Below are 16179 nucleotides of genomic sequence, written 5' to 3' on the forward strand. Positions count from 1 at the left end.
TCATGATGACTCCTAAGTTTCTCTTTTGTTTATAGTTTATACACGAATGTTCAGAAAAAGATGTGCAAAGGAAATAAGGAATCACAGCACTCACTACTCTGAAGATAAATATAACAGGGGAATAAAAGATCTGAGCTCCGGAAGCGTGCATAGCTCCCCAATTATCTTTAGGCAAGCCGTAAGTAAAGCAACAGCATTCATCCAGTCCTAGCCCTTCCAACATGCAGGGTCGAATCACCCAAGATGATCCGATCCCAAGTTACCAACAGCATGACAAACGCGACAACCTAAATTCAATTTCACTCGGAAGAGAGCCCACATGAACGACAGAAAAAAAAAAAAAGAAGCACACGCTCTTTCCAGTCAGCTACGGGCTGAAACGTAACAAAGCGGGCATCTGATACTGATGCTGCTCTCGAGTGGAGGACAGGACCCCTCCATGCATTCCTGCGTCTGTGAATCTAGCGCTTGTCGCCTACCAGGTTACCAGTGATTCCAAGTACTACAAAAGCCTGAAGGGATGCAGGCTGCCGTTGTAGTGGCTGCCCCCTGCTCGGCCCCTTGGGGCCCAGCACTAAACTCCAGTCCGACGTTCCCTCCCTGCAGATCGGCACAGGCCGGGAGCCCAGCGCCAGCAAGGGACATATCCGTATGCATATTGGTTCTTGGCTTGGTTGCAGCAGCTGCATCGTTCCGGGTCCCTGCCCATGGCATGTCAGGCGTATGTCTTTTAAACTCTTTCCTGTTAATATATTAACGTGTAAATTTTTTGTGCAATGGAGAAAAAAAAACAGTTGCATCCTATGTTAGGATCACGCGCGTAATGAATTGGCTTTACGTTGGACAATTCATATATGCGGGGAGCCGGGGAGTATGATATGGCTTACCAATGAAACTATTCAGACACGGCAACTGCAACGAAGTGCATAACATTACTGCATGTTAGCTGGTAGATGCGTTTAGACGGGAAAGATAGGGCTCCATCGTTTCACAGTTGCAACTGCTTATAAGCCAAAATTTAAATTTTAGAATTTAATTTTAAACTTGATTTTGTGATTTTTTTCATCATGGTTTCTTTTACCATTTCGCTTTTGAGTCGCTATGGACACGTATATAAAAATTTTACCTACAAATTATTTTCGTTTATTCCACCAAAAAGCAAAACGATGGGAGCCATAGTAAAACAGGTTCATGTCTCCGGCCCACAAACGCCAGTGAAGCGGACTATATTGTTAAACTCTGCTGGTGGATAGTGGTGAGCCTGCGGGGTTTCAGAAGTTTTAGATCTGATCGACGCATTCCCTGTGGGCTGTGGCTGCAGGCCCGTCTTCACTTGCATTCAGAAAAGAGGAAATGTCATTTTGCCTCCCTCCACTATAGGTGAGTTCAGTTTGCATCCCTCAACCACAAAATTAGGTTCAACACACCTCTCGTCTCTCAGAACCGGTACAAATAAAGTCCTAAGTCAGTATTGAATATGGTTTTTTCTAATATAGTTTGACTCGGTCATCATCCCGTAGGACATTGACGTGGTATTAGAGATAAATTAAAAAACTAAAATAAAATATATGAGTCTATGTCAATTAAAAAATAAAAATATTATGAGAACTACATGTCAGTGGGTCCCACCCCTCCACCTCACTATTTCCCTCCTGTCTCTCCCTTCATCTCTCTCATCTCTTGCTAGCGTACTAGCTCGTTTTGGGGCGTCTGCTTTCCATTAAGGAAACAACCTCAATATGTGTCACACGAAGCGGCTCGACCCTTGGTGGAAGAGACTCATGTGAGAGACAATAGAAATAAATAGAATGCGAGTGGCTAAGGTTTGACCCTAGTGAAGATAAAAGGATTAAATGAGAGCTTCGGTGGTGAACGCGGTTAGCGTATCACGTCAAAACGTGTTCCCTATGATATAGAATCCATTTTTATAGTGGGTGGAGATGGAGAAGTAGCGGAGAAGTCTAGCAATGTTGGGGTGGATCTGAGCAGAGGTGCAGGCATGGCGAGCTTCACGAATATAGAGCGAGAGGGGAAAAGAACGAATGTAGAGCGAAAGAGGAAAAGATCAGGAAGGATATTTCCAACTTAGGGTGGTGTAGCAAGACATGATGGAGGTGTAGCCTTGAAGGCCATGAGAGGACGAGGGCATGGGTTGTGTTGCCATCACCGTCTATTTACGACTGCACTTGCCATGACAAGCCAGTAGTCTGTCGTTGCATGTACGTCATGCTACCAGTCGTCGATGAGAGAGAGGAGAGAGAAGATAAAGCTAAACTGCGAGAGTGGAGGGAAACGGTGAGATAGAGAGGTGAAACCCACTAAAATGTGCTCTGACTATATTTTTATTCTTTTGTTGATTGACATAAGAGTGTTGTAATTTTACTTTAATTTTTAATGTTTTAATTTCTAATGCCACGTCATCGCCACACGAAATAGTGACCAAATCAAACTAGTCACATCAACTATGGACTTAATACTATGTTAGAACTTTATTTACACTGGTTTTAAATGATAATGAATACGTTGTACGTTGTTTTACGGTTGAGGAATAAAAACTGATTTCGTCTTATAGTTAAAAAAGAAAAGCCTTATGAAAATAGTGGTATATCGGCTTGTATAAACACACACCTTAAAAGTTAACCCAGGTCTATTATTTTTGTACGCTCCATCTATCCCGTAAAAAACAAAACTAATCCTAGAATATGTCATATGTAGAACTAAGTTTTTTTTTTATGAAAGAAGTACTCTACCTGATACAACACGGACTGATAAGCCAGTCTGGAAGAGAGCCCCAGTCTCGTCTAGCCGTCAACTTAAAAGGCGACAGTGTTAGGACATGACTCGATGATGCAAAGGATCACAGAGCTTGACCGGGTGACCAAAGAACAAGACTAATTAAAAACAAGAAAACAATACTCCATAATACACACTTGGTTACAAATATCTGGTCAAGTCAGCGCCCAAACAGGAACTTAGGTCTCGTTTAGTTACTAAATTTTTTTTCTAAAAACATCACATCGAACTTTTAGACACCTAAATAAAGCATTAAACATAGATAAACCAAAAAATTAATTGCACCGTTATGGAAGAAATCTTGAGACGAATCTTTTGAGCTTAATTAGAATATGATTAGCCATAAGTGCTACAGTAACTAACATGTACTAATGATAGATTAATTAGACTCAAAAAATTCGTCTTGTAGTTTTCAACCGGAATCTAAAATTTATTTTATAATTAGATTACGTTTAATACTTTAAATATATATTAACTTGATGTGATGTTTTTAAAAAAAATTTGCAATTAAACACCACCTTAATTTAACTCGGGCTCGAGTACAGAGCGGGCATTAGCTAGCACTAGCTAGCAGAGGCGAGGAGGTCAAACCGCCCAGCGATGGCGCCCGTACGTGGCGCGCATCCCCGGCCCGACGACCCACACACGTCGAGCATCTAGACACCTATCGCCGCCGACCTGCTGCTGAATCTCCGCTCCAGCAGGCAGCTGACCGCGCGGCGAAGCACATGGCACTCGCTCGAGCTCCACGAGTCGTCTAGAAAAGACGCGATCGAGACGACGCCGCCGCCGCGCGCCGTACGCGCGCCACGGCCGCCCCCCCCCCCCCCCCCCCCCCCCCCCCGTGCGCAAGGCCTGGATCGCAAGGTGTGGATCGCGCTCGCGCCAGGCTGGATCGCCTTGTCATCGCCAGAGTTTAACGGCATCCGCGCCGAGTTGCCCCCCCTTGCTTAATCCAGGGGGAGAAGAAGGAGGTTAGTGCATGTGACTGCGAGTCTTGACCGTTGATTACGAGTAGAGCTGGACGTGGCTTGGCGTGGCGTGGCAGCTGCATGTTGCGGCCCGTGCGCTCATATGCTTAGGCTACCGTTGGGGATTTTAAGACGAGGTTTAGCTAGCTGGTCAACTTCATTTGCATAACGGTTTGTTGCTGTGCTTTCGAGATTTTTTTTTTAATAAATGAAACCAGTGATTAGCTTCAACCTGTTCAAAGGGGTGTCATCGCCCGAATTTAGTTGGATGTCTCCTTTGCATTACGGCGGATTTTGGTCAGCACAGACGAAGAATCCATTCTCTAGCGAGTGCAGCTTTTGAACACGTCAATGCAAGAGGAATCGCATTACTGAACTCATTGAATTGTTGATCGTACTAATGCAGCTTTTCTGCTTTTGAAATTTGAACGGAATATTAGCAAGCAAATCCGGTAAAAAGGTGCTCTTGCCCCCACATCCTGAACACATCAGCATCCAATAAATTTCAGGAAGAAACAACGACCAAGGTTAGGGGACGACCCGGCCCGTTTGGTTCTCCGGAATCCGAATCGAATGGAGAAACGGACAAGGAAGATTCAGTTCGTTCGTTCGTTCTATCGATCGAGTTTCGAAAGAAGACGTAGTGTCCACTCTAGAGATTACAAATTAACATATTAGTTAGATAAGATAAAACATTAATCGTTCGATCTTGATAGCTAGATTTGAACGGTTGATATTAATAGCCATAGCAAGATATATATATACAAAAGTTAGTTCTAAATATAAGATTAAAAGTTTAAATTGTTAGAAACAAAGACACAAACAAGACACGAATTTAACGTGGAAAACCCTTGCGGGAAAAACCACGGGCGCCAACCGGCAATAATCACTATGAGGATATGATTACAATGCAGGGGAAACAATAAGAACTCTCCTCTTCCCGTGCAAACCACAAGAGTATATATAAGGGGAAAATCTAAGAGTCCTAGTAGGATTAGGCGAAAGAATCCTATTAGGAAACTAATCCGACTCCTAGTAGGAAACAACTGGGAGAAACCTACTAGGAAACTAATCCGGATATAATTTCAGTTACAATTCGGATCATATATTTAACAATCTCCACCTTGAGACGAATTTCCTCTTGTAGCATAAAAAATCATCAATCACCAATATACACCTCACAGGTCAAATTGATTGCGCGCCAAATAGTCTCTTGGACTATACCGTAACACCAACCAAGCTTGAGCAAAGCTCAAACTTAGTGGCAGGAACTGACTTTGTCATCATGTCAGCTGGATTATCATGAGTACTTATCTTGCATACCTTAACATCACCATCAGCAATAACACCTCGAATAAAGTGATATCTGATATCAATGTGCTTAGTTCTCTCATAAAACATCTTATCCTTTGTAAGGCAAATTGCACTTTGACTGTCACAAAATATATTTATGCAAGACGTAATTCCACAAAGCTCAGTATACAAGCCTCTGAGCCAAATAGCTTCTTTGCAAGCTTCAGAAATAGCCATGTACTCTGCTTCAGTAGTAGATAAGGCAACAGTTGCTTGCAAACTTGCCTTCCAACTAACAGCACAGCCTCCAATAGTGAACACATAACCTGTAAGCGATCTTCTCCTATCCAAATCTCCAGCAAAATCTGAATCCACATAACCAACAAGTCCATCTCTAGACGTTCCAAACTGCAAACGAGCATTAGAAGTACCACGCAGATATCTGAAAATCCATTGAACTGCTTTCCAATGCTCTTTGCCAGGATTAGCCATGTATCTACTAACAACACTCAATGCATGTGATAAGTCAGGACGCGAACATACCATGGCATACATAAGTGAACCAACTGTACTTGAATATGGAACTCCAGACATGTACTCAATATCAACTTCTGATTGTGGACAGAAATCTGAAGATAATCTAAAATGTGCAGCTAAAGGAGTGCTTACTGGTTTTACATCATGCATATTGAAACGGCGAAGAACCTTTTCAATATAACCTTTCTGGCTAAGATACAACTTGCCAGACCGTCTTTCTCTGGTAATTTTCATACCGAGAATTTTCTTTGCTGCACCTAAATCCTTCATCTCAAACTCACTACTCAGTTGTGCCTTCAACTTTGCTATCTCTGATTTGTCTTTTGCAGCAATCAACATATCATCAACATAAAGAAGCAGATATATAATTGAACCATTAACCTCTTTAAGATAAACACAACTATCAAATTGTGATCTTTTGAAATTCTGAGAAAGCATGAAAGAGTCAAATCTCTTGTACCATTGCCGAGGTGATTGTTTCAACCCGTAAAGGGAATTATCCAACCTACAGACAAGGTTTTCTTTACCAGGAACAACAAAACCTTCCGGTTGCTCCATATAGATGTCTTCTTCTAACTCCCCATGTAAAAATGCAGTTTTCACATCTAATTGCTCTAGTTCATAATCATGTATTGTAACAATACCAAGTAAAGTGCGAATTGAACTATGCTTCACAACTGGGGAAAACACATCATTGAAATCAATACCTGGAATCTGGCTATATCCTTTAGCAACTAACCTTGCTTTATATCTTGCCTCATCAGTTGGAGATATACCTTCCTTTCTTTTGAAAATCCACTTGTAACGGATAGGTTTCTTCTCCTTTGGCAATTCCACCAATTTCCAAGTATGATTCTTTTCAAGTGACTCCATCTCATCATGCATGGCAGCTATCCATCTATTGCTATCGGTAGAAACAATAGCCTCAGAATATGAAGAAGGTTCTGCATTACCTTCGATTTCTTGCGCCACACTCATAGCATAAGCAACTATGTTCGCTTCTTCGATCAATCTTTGAGGGGCTTTAATATTTCGCCTAGCTCTGTCTTGTGCAATAGAGTATTTTGGTGACTGCTCAACAACAGAAGAGTCTGACTCTTCAATAACCGGTGCATCTTGGTTACTAGCAATATTCTCTTTTTCTTGTATATGTCCTGAACTGATCAAGCGCTCCACCTGCACGCTTGCTTTCTGCTGACTCTTAACAGGAACATTAGTAGAAGATTTATCATTCAACATAACTGTTTCATTGAAGATGACATTTCTACTAATCATAACCTTTTGGGTTTCAGGACACCATAACTTGTAGGCTTTCATACCAGAAGGATAACCAAGATATATGCACTTAATAGCTCTAGGCTCCAATTTACCGTTGTCAACGTGAGCATAAACAGTACAACCAAATACTTTCAGGTCTGAATAATTAGCTAGGGAACCAGACCACATCTCAATTGGAGTCTTCTTATCGATGGCATAACTGGGTGAGCGATTAATAAGATAACAAGCAGTGGAAGCAGCTTCCGCCCAAAAACGTCTAGGTAAACCTGCATTTGACAGCATACAACGGGCCTTTGAAATAATTGTCCTGTTCATATGCTCAACTACGCCGTTCTGTTGAGGTGTATGAGAAACGGTGTAGTGGCGCACAATGCCTTCTAACCTGCAATATGATTTAAATTGCCTAGAACAGAACTCCATCCCATTATCAGTACGAAGGACTTTCACCTTCCTTTCAGTCTGTCTTTCGACCATAGTCTTCCACTCCTTAAATACCAAAAAGGCTTCAAATTTGTGCTTTAGAAAATAGGGCCAAACTTTTCTCGAATAATCATCAACGATAGTCATCATATAACGAGCACCTCCAAATGACCTCTTACGAGCAGGACCCCATAAGTCAGAATGCACATAATCAAGAATACCTTCAGTAGTATGTGTAGATGTGGTAAACTTCACCCTCTTGTGTTTGCCAAAGATACAATGCTCACAAAATTTCAACTTTCCGATGTTTTGTCCATCTAGTAATCCTCTCTTGCTCAATTCTGCCAAACCAATTTCACTCATATGCCCAAGACGCATATGCCAAAGATCGGAATTCGATAATGAATCGGTGACTGCAGCAACATTACCTACTATCGTAGTACCTCGTAGATGGTACAAATCGGCAGTTGTAATGTCAGCTTTCATCACAACAAGAGAGCCTTTTGTTACCTTCAAAATTCCGTCTCCACCGAAATATCTGTACCCTTTGCGATCAAGAGTAGATAAAGAGATGAGATTTCTCTTTAAACTGGGAATATGCCGCACATCTGATAATGTTCTAATGCAGTCATCAAACATCTTGATCTGTATAGTACCAACGCCCGCAACTTTGCAGGGCGTATTATCACCCATCAAAACATTACCACCTTGTACAGGTTCATAGGTGGTAAACCAATCCCTATTAGGGCACATATGATAGGTGCATCCAGTATCAAGAAGCCACTCGTCACTGGTTTGTACACAACCAGCATAAGCAACCAGTAATTCTGCATCTGGTTTATTATCAGTAGCAACTGCGGCTTTACCTTGCTCTTCTTGCTTACCTTTCGGTTTATAATTTTCCTTGTGCTTTTCTTTGTTCTGTAGCTTCCAACAATCGGAAATATTATGTCCACCTCTCTTGCAGTATTTGCATGACTTATACCTGCCTCTGGATTTTGATCTCCCGCGGTAGCCATTAGAACTTTTGTCTCTTGATTTGTTGTCTGTGTTCTTTTCTTGTTGCCTGCCCCGAACAACCAAGCTTTCTGGCTGTGAGTTAGATCCTTCAGAAGGTACCATCTTCTTCATCTTTTCTTTGGCATGCAAAGCATCATAAACTTCTTGCAAAGTTAGAGTATCACGACTATACAAGATAGTATCTCTGAAATTTGCATATGAGCTAGGCAATGAGCACAATAGAATAAGGCCTAAATCCTATTCATCATACTTTATCTCCATGGACTCAAGGTCAGCAACAATTTCCTTGAAAGTGGAGAGATGATCCATCACAGACTCATCATCTTGCAACTTGTGCAGAAATAACTTTTGCTTCAAGTGCATCTTGCTGGTTAGATCCTTTGTCATGCATATCTGTTCCAGCTTCAACCACAGCGCGGCAGCTGTCTTTTCCTTAAGCACTTCCTGCAAAATATTATTGGATAGATGAAGATGGATATATGCCATAGCCTTACGGTCTCTCTTCTTCTCATCGTCGGACCAATCATTTGTCCTTTTGTTGTTGAATCTATCAAGTGCATCATCCAGATCTTGCTGTACAGGAATTGCACGCATCTTCACTTGCCACAATGAGAATCTTGTGTCTCGGTCCAAAAGAGGTAGATCATACTTTAAACTCGCCATTGGGAATAAATCCTGAATCTGTTGGTATTAATATGTTGAACCCAAGCAGATACGCGAAACTCCAGTGCTCGGAACGATGCACAATAGTTGATCTGACAACTTTTGGGTACACAAGATCGGGTAAATGTAGCAATTAAATCTGGAAAGGAAAACGATACTGTTACTGTAGCTGTATTGTAGCTGCTACAGTAGCGCGGATTGGACGGCACGATCTGATGGCTTGTCCTTGGAACGATCAATTTTTCTCCTGCGTGCGTGCGTCTGCTCCTTTCTTTTTCTTCTGTGCGGACGCGACGTCGAGTCGGAGTCGCCGCCGACTCCGACCTGATCTCGACGGAACGGCGATTTTGTAGATCGCCGGAAAAAGCCTGGTCAGCGGCAGCAACGTAGCGTAGATTAATCTTCGCGGCTCTGATACCACTTGTTAGAAACAAAGGCACAAACGAGACACGAATTTAACGTGAAAAACCCTTGCGGGAAAAACCACGGGCGCCAACCGGCAATAATCACTATGAGGATATGATTACAATGCAGGGGAAACAATGAGAACTCTCCTCTTCCCGTGCAAACTACAAGAGTATATATAAGGGGAAAATCTAAGAGTCCTAGTAGGATTAGGCGAAAGAATCCTATTAGGAAACTAATCCGACTCCTAGTAGGAAACAACTGGGAGAAACCTACTAGGAAACTAATCCGGATATAATTCCAGTTACAATTCGGATCATATATTTAACATAAATTTTGATTTATAAGAAAAACGAAAAGGCAGGAGGAAAAATTTTAAGATGTTCATGCACATCATGGTGCACAGGCGAGTTGGCTCTAAGCAAAGCAATCGATGACAACAGATATTCTCAGGACTACATTGATTATAACAGGTAAAGGTAACATGTCATAATGGTAGTATCCATCGATATAGCGTATAAAAACTATTAATAAAAATGTAGAAATGCAAAATAAATTGGGTAGATTAGGTAGAGGCAACATTGAAGGAGATGGCACGATACGTGGCTGATTAAGTAGATCCTAAGATATCTATAAAAAGAGACGCAATATTGCTCTAAAGCCGGTAAATCATTAATATGTTCATCGAAGAGAAGACAAATATCTATCCTATTAAATCGTGTTATGTCCAATTGTAACGGTTAAAATTCAAAAAATATATAAAAAGCGACAAGCATGACGATTAATGCGAAATTTAATTTTAAAAAGGTACGCACTTTCTAAAATTTTATCATTGTTGGTTTACCGTTTCAAATCACTTCAAGCTAATTATAGCACATCTAATCTATGTATATTTATTGAAAAAGTGGCATTTTTAACTGTCAATCATCTTTTAACGCCAGATCAACACCTAACACTCAAAATATTTACATTTTCTTTTATGGTGAAATTTTTTTCTTAAAATATTTTTGGCAATTTATACAAAACAAAGGTTTTCTTATGCGCAGGCAGCATAAATTGCATAAAGGTTCGTACAACCAATTAAGAGCGCCATATATGGTACATATGGTAGTTAAGTAAACATGTCACCGGCGTTAAACTAACCGGCATGCGAAATGCATTAATCCATCGATATACCCTATATAGATAGAATCTAAGAGTTACGTACGAAATCCAAACCTTATAACAAAATAGAAGTTAAAAGTTCTATAAAAAATCCAAAATATACTTATGCATGCAATGTTATACATTAATACTCCTGTAAACTAGAGTAGCAAATCTATACTCTGTAAACCAGAGTGGCAGTGGTGATGAGCGTTGAATGTGTCACCCAACACTTCATCAATTTCTTAAATTCAAACACGTGGGATCAGTCACCATTCTCTCTTAAAAAAACTTAACCAAAAACCTGTGATTAGCTATAAAGTTCAAAATAGATTATCTATATGCCTATGTGATGGATTTAATTTCGTGACGACATACGGATAGTTTACTAGTATATAACTATATCTACAGAAATAGAAGTTATAAGTACTATATAAATTTCAAATCAATAGAACTAGAATAGAAGGGTTGTATATGAAATCCAAGCATTGTATAAATAAAAGTTAAGCATTGTATATAAAACCCAAAATATACTTTTCCATATGAGCTTTACCATTCTTAAGAAGTATCTTGAGTCACCATATTTTTCAGTATAAAAATTTAATGAGTTATCTTAGTGTTTTTAGAATAAAAGGCCAAATGACATATTTACAAATGTAAAATAATTTACGAATAAAAATGTTTATATACGTGTTAACCTAAAACAAAAATTATAAAATAAACTTCGGTAAAAAAACCTTAAAATAAACTCTAAATTTAAGGTTGAAAATTTAAATTTTGGGTTATAAGCATAACCCAAAGCCATAAGACAGGGGTGTTAGTATCTCGAGTCACCATGTACCTTAAGATAGAGAATTTTATACTAAATTTTTAGTATCTCATAATATTATTAATAATGATAAGAAAAACGTTTTTCATATACGTATACTAAATCTTAATCTACAGAATTATCAACCTCCGCAAAATTATAAGGTGCACTCTTCTAGTTTGCATTGAAAACTGCAACTAAACCAAGCTCAACTTCAAAGTACTACACGAGAAAGATCCAACGGAACTACCCAACCTCCAATGGCCATGCCTCTACGCCTCTACATGCACCGCTGGTTACATTGCAGAGATGTGCCGTTAGCTCGTTTTGTTTGGGCAGATCGTCGTCCTGAACGCTACGCGAGATCGTCTGATCGAATTTTCTCCCGTGTCTCAATTTTAGTTTCTCGAGAAAGATACTGGTAATTTTGTTTCTTCTGGGTGCATGCACCGTCCAAAACTTCTCACCACCGTCCCGTTGCCGTGGGTCGAAATGGTAAACGCGCCGCCCTGACCTGGCATTTCGGACCCGACCAAACCATGCGTGCGCTCTGACTCAGACCACACGTCACGCCTGGCCAGCGAAACGTACCACCTCTCCTGTCTCCACAGTTCGCCCATCTCAGCGCTACACTGGCACTGAGATGAGCTCAGACTCCGTGCACTGTATGTTTGAACGCTTGGGATGATTATTTGGAATTTTATTAGAAAAAAATCAAACGAAATATTTATAAACAAAGAACAATTGATGATTAAAATTTTTATATAGGTATTATTCAATCTAAAAATAAATACTGCAAAATAGATTTTAGGAAAAAAATTAACTATAAATTTAAGATTATAATAAACCAAATTTTAGCAAAAAAAAACTAAAACTAAAATTTTGGCTAGTTGCCCCCTCCCCGTTATGTTGAATACTGAAATCCTCGTATTTTCCTAGCGCTGGTCGAGAGCGAGGCAATTGCCAACGGCTACATTTTTCTCCGCCTCGTCCCACCCTCACACTCCGGGCCCACCAGATTACATGTAATGCGTCACTGACGGTGTGGTCCCGGAAGCAGAACTGCCAACGTTCGCTTCGTCCGTCCCCACCGTTGCGGGGCAGTCAGCGTATCCCTCCCAACCGTCGACGACGCATCCAAATTCCCAACAGGTCTTCTAGACCGTGTAAACTACTACCCGCATCGCATCACGCCCCCCGCAGCTTCGAGGCAGCTTCGTCGTGCTCCCGGGGATCCCAAATCCCATCGCCATCCTCCTTCTCCGGCCGCGCCTCCCACGCCACGCGGCCCCGTGGCCGGTGGCTCCGGCCGGTGTCCGGATCGCGACGACAAAATTGAGAGCGCGACGGTCGCTGCCAATCAATTTAATGTGGCTTGAATAATGGAGCGGCAGAAAAAAAAAAGGCTAAATTGTAACTGACCGCGCCCTCGCGGGTCACAAGCTTCCCTTGGTTTCTCACACGGGATTAAAGTATCTTTGACCCCCTTTGCTCGCTCGCTCCCTTAAACCGTCACAGCGACATCGGTTTACGTGGCCGTCCGTGTTTGGACTAATCTGTTTCCTCGGCGTAAATTGCCTCGCAAACACGCATTTTCTTCTTCTTCTTAATTGTTTAGAGTACAGTGATAGGACAACTGGGCGAGTTATTGCTTTCGCTGTCTCCAGCTTGAAGAGCAAAATTAGCCTAATCGTTTCCAATGCGCTGATTGGCCAGACCTTTTGACAGCTTGTTTAAAAAGGTATTAATGCAAAAAAATATTAAGCGAAATATTGTGTGTAGCTTTTATTAAATAAAAACTGGCATGTACTATAATTTTTTCTATCCTGGAAGATATTATTGAAAATCATTTACAGAGTACCAACGAATTTTATGGTTGGAATAAAATTCTCAATACCACGTGTGTACTAAAAGTTTCATTTTTCTTCTTGGTAAACAAAAGTTTACCTGGCAACAGAAAATTCATCTCAGTAAAACCGAAGCATCTATTCTTCTCCATTTCCCACCTATTGGTAAACAAAAAGTTACCTTGCAACAGGAAAAATAGTTTGAGTGTTAAAACCAAAGCATCAATTCTTCGCCCCGTTTCCCACTACAGTCCACGGCCAGTGAAGCCTTGTGCTTATCCTGGATCCCGTTTCACCACCGCACGCGCCCTTGACCACCACCACCCCCCCCCCCCCCCCCCCCCCTCCCGTATAAAACGCCCGCCCTAACGGCCACTTCGCCAAACCCATCCAAAACAGAAACACGAACCGAGGAAAAGCGGGATACGCGAGCGCAGAGGCGGGGGAGAGGAAGACCGCGTCTCAGAGAGAGAGGGAGGAGAGAGGCCTAGCGATGTCCTGCACGGTGGCCATCCCGAGCTCGCCGGTGTTCTCGCCGTCGCGCCGCCCGCTCTCCTGCAAGGCCGCCTCGGCCTCCGCGTCGCCGGAGTCCGTGTCGGTCGCCGTATCCTCGCCGGCGCAGGCGGCCCCCGCAGGGTCGCCGCTCCGCCCCTTCGCGCTGCGGGCGCACCTGCGTGAGGAGGCCTCGCCGTCGCCCCAGCCGGCCACCGCGGCGGCAGCGGCGGCGGCGGGATCCGCACCTGCGGGGTCCGTGCTGAAGAGGCGGCGCCCGGCCCCGCTCGTCGTGCCGGTGTGCGGCGGGGCGGCCGCCGCTGCCGCTGCCGCGGCGGTGGCCGCGGTGGAATCGGATCCGAGGAACGAGGTGGAGGAGGAGGGCGAGGAGTTCGCTGTCTACTGCCGGAGGGGAAAGGGGAGGAGAAGGGTGGAGATGGAGGACCGGCATGTGGCCAAAGTCGCCCTCGGCGGAGACCCCAAAGTGGTAAGTTCGATTCGCGTGAAACACGTTCGGCTTCTCTACGGTCAGGATGGGGTTTTGGCCTTTTGGTTCTCGCAGGATGGTAGACTTTGTAGATTTCTTCTTCTGATGTTGCAAAGCTAGCACTAAACTTTTTGGAATTTATTTTCAATTGTGCAGGCATTTTTTGGTGTATTCGATGGCCACGGCGGGAAAAGCGCCGCAGAGTTCGCTGCCGAGAACATGCCCAAGTTCATGGCCGAGGAGATAAGCAAGGTGGAAGGCGGCGACTGTGGCGAGACTGAGCGAGCGGTGAGGCGGTGCTACCTGAAGACGGATGAAGAATTCCTCAAGAGGGAGGAGAGCGGAGGTGCCTGCTGCGTCACCGCTTTGGTGCAGGAAGGCGACCTGGTTGTGTCTAACGCTGGAGATTGCCGCGCCGTCCTCAGCCGCGCTGGGAAGGCAGAGTCGCTCACCTCCGATCACCGGGCCTCCCGCGAGGATGAGAGAGAAAGAATTGAGAATCTGGTATGTGACGCGATACCCTCACGAGCCATTATTGCTTTCTTGCATAATTTCAGTATGAATGCAAGATTTCTGATGATATTGGCCTGTTGCAGTATGATAATCTGAGTTAGAGACTTATGTGCATTTCTGCTGTCAATTTCAGGGTGGGTTCGTGGTGAATTACCGAGGAACATGGCGAGTCCAGGGCTCCTTAGCAGTGTCAAGAGGCATCGGTGATGCACACCTCAAGCAGTGGGTTGTGTCTGATCCTGAGACTACAACTCTCAGTGTTGATTCGCAGTGCGAATTCTTGATTCTTGCCTCTGATGGCTTATGGGACAAGGTGGAGAACCAGGAGGCAGTAGACATCGCCAGGCCGCTCTGCATCATCAATGACAAAGCTTCTCGCATGACTGCATGCAGGAGGCTCGTCGAAACTGCGGTTACTAGGGGCTCGACCGACGATGTCAGCATTGTGATCATACAATTGCAGCAATTCTCAAGATAATTTTAACTTGGCGTTGAAGGGATAGACTGATGAACTCACACTCCAGCTTTTAGCACACTACAGAACGGTGGTAAAAAGTGTGGAGGAGCAGGATATTCAGATAGCATATGTCACTTGGCAAGCAAAATTTTAGGAGCTTGCACTACTTTGCAGGTATTCTATCATTCAATTCTTTTATTCATAGCACCATTCTTTCTATAAGCTGATTCAATTCATTCTTTGATTCTAATGTAATAAGGCGGGTTACTACCCTCCTCATACTGTAAGGCTATTTGCCTCTGTACATGGTTAGCTGGCATGGTTAGTTTCTCTGATATTTTCACTGACTCAATACAGAGTTTAAGAAATCCTTTAATATCTATGATTTTTCTATTTCTTGGTTCTGTATGGGTGTTGTATTGCTTGTTGGCAGCCGTAGCTAAAACTGAATTTTGAAACTTAATTTTATACCCAATTTTTTGACCGTGGATAATATAGATATAAAATTTTATTGTGAAATTTTTTTGGTTGTTTTATTATTTTTTTAGGTCTTATGGTAAGACTTTTTAATCTGGCCTAAATTCATCCATTGATGAATATATATAATTTATATATATGTCTGGATTTATTACTATTAATATTAATTTAGATAAAATCTTACATTTTAAAATGAGGAAGTATTAGATATAGCTTAACCAATCATAGGTGTGAGACTTCTCCAATCTGAACAAACACCCCCTAGCTAAAGCTAAGCTGAAGCAGTGAACCCATAGGTACATGGTACAGCTTTAGTAAAAAAAGACTTTTATGCTTAACTTAAGAGGTTAAAATTAGCATAAAAGAATTTTTTGCGACGACTGTCATACTTATTGTGTTCAATACTCTGGTAGTGGCAGTGGTGAATGAACATTGCACTGAAGCTTAGTACTACCTCCGTTTACCTCCATTTCATATTATAAGACTTTCTAAGACTTTCTAGTCATTCTAAAATTTATCGATTAATGAATGTATATAACTTATATATATACATTCATTGGAGGAATTCTCAGTAT

The 16179-nt window shown here is 42.3% G+C and overlaps 1 protein-coding gene across 1 annotated transcript; it reads left to right on the forward strand.

The window, feature by feature from the left end:
* The first annotated feature begins 13579 nt into the window (after positions 1-13579).
* On the forward strand, positions 13580-15587 carry LOC102715748 (probable protein phosphatase 2C 32). The gene is made up of 3 exons (XM_006651214.3): positions 13580-14157; positions 14314-14661; positions 14804-15587. The coding sequence occupies exons 1-3, from the start codon at positions 13672-13674 to the stop codon at positions 15146-15148; spliced, it is 1179 nt and encodes a 392-aa protein (XP_006651277.2). The 5' UTR covers positions 13580-13671; the 3' UTR covers positions 15149-15587.
* Positions 15588-16179: the final 592 nt, after the last annotated feature.

This window comes from Oryza brachyantha, chromosome 3, assembly GCF_000231095.2.
Source record: "Oryza brachyantha chromosome 3, ObraRS2, whole genome shotgun sequence".
In the NCBI taxonomy this organism is placed as follows: Eukaryota; Viridiplantae; Streptophyta; class Magnoliopsida; order Poales; family Poaceae; genus Oryza; species Oryza brachyantha.

Coding starts and splice junctions, on each gene's coding strand:
- LOC102715748 (XM_006651214.3), top strand. CDS start 13,672: ATGTCCTGCACGGTGGCCATCCCGAGCTCGCCGGTGTTCTCGCCGTCG. Junction 14,158..14,313: donor TCGGCGGAGACCCCAAAGTG/GTAAGTTCGATT, acceptor TCAATTGTGCAG/GCATTTTTTGGTGTATTCGA. Junction 14,662..14,803: donor GAGAAAGAATTGAGAATCTG/GTATGTGACGCG, acceptor TGTCAATTTCAG/GGTGGGTTCGTGGTGAATTA.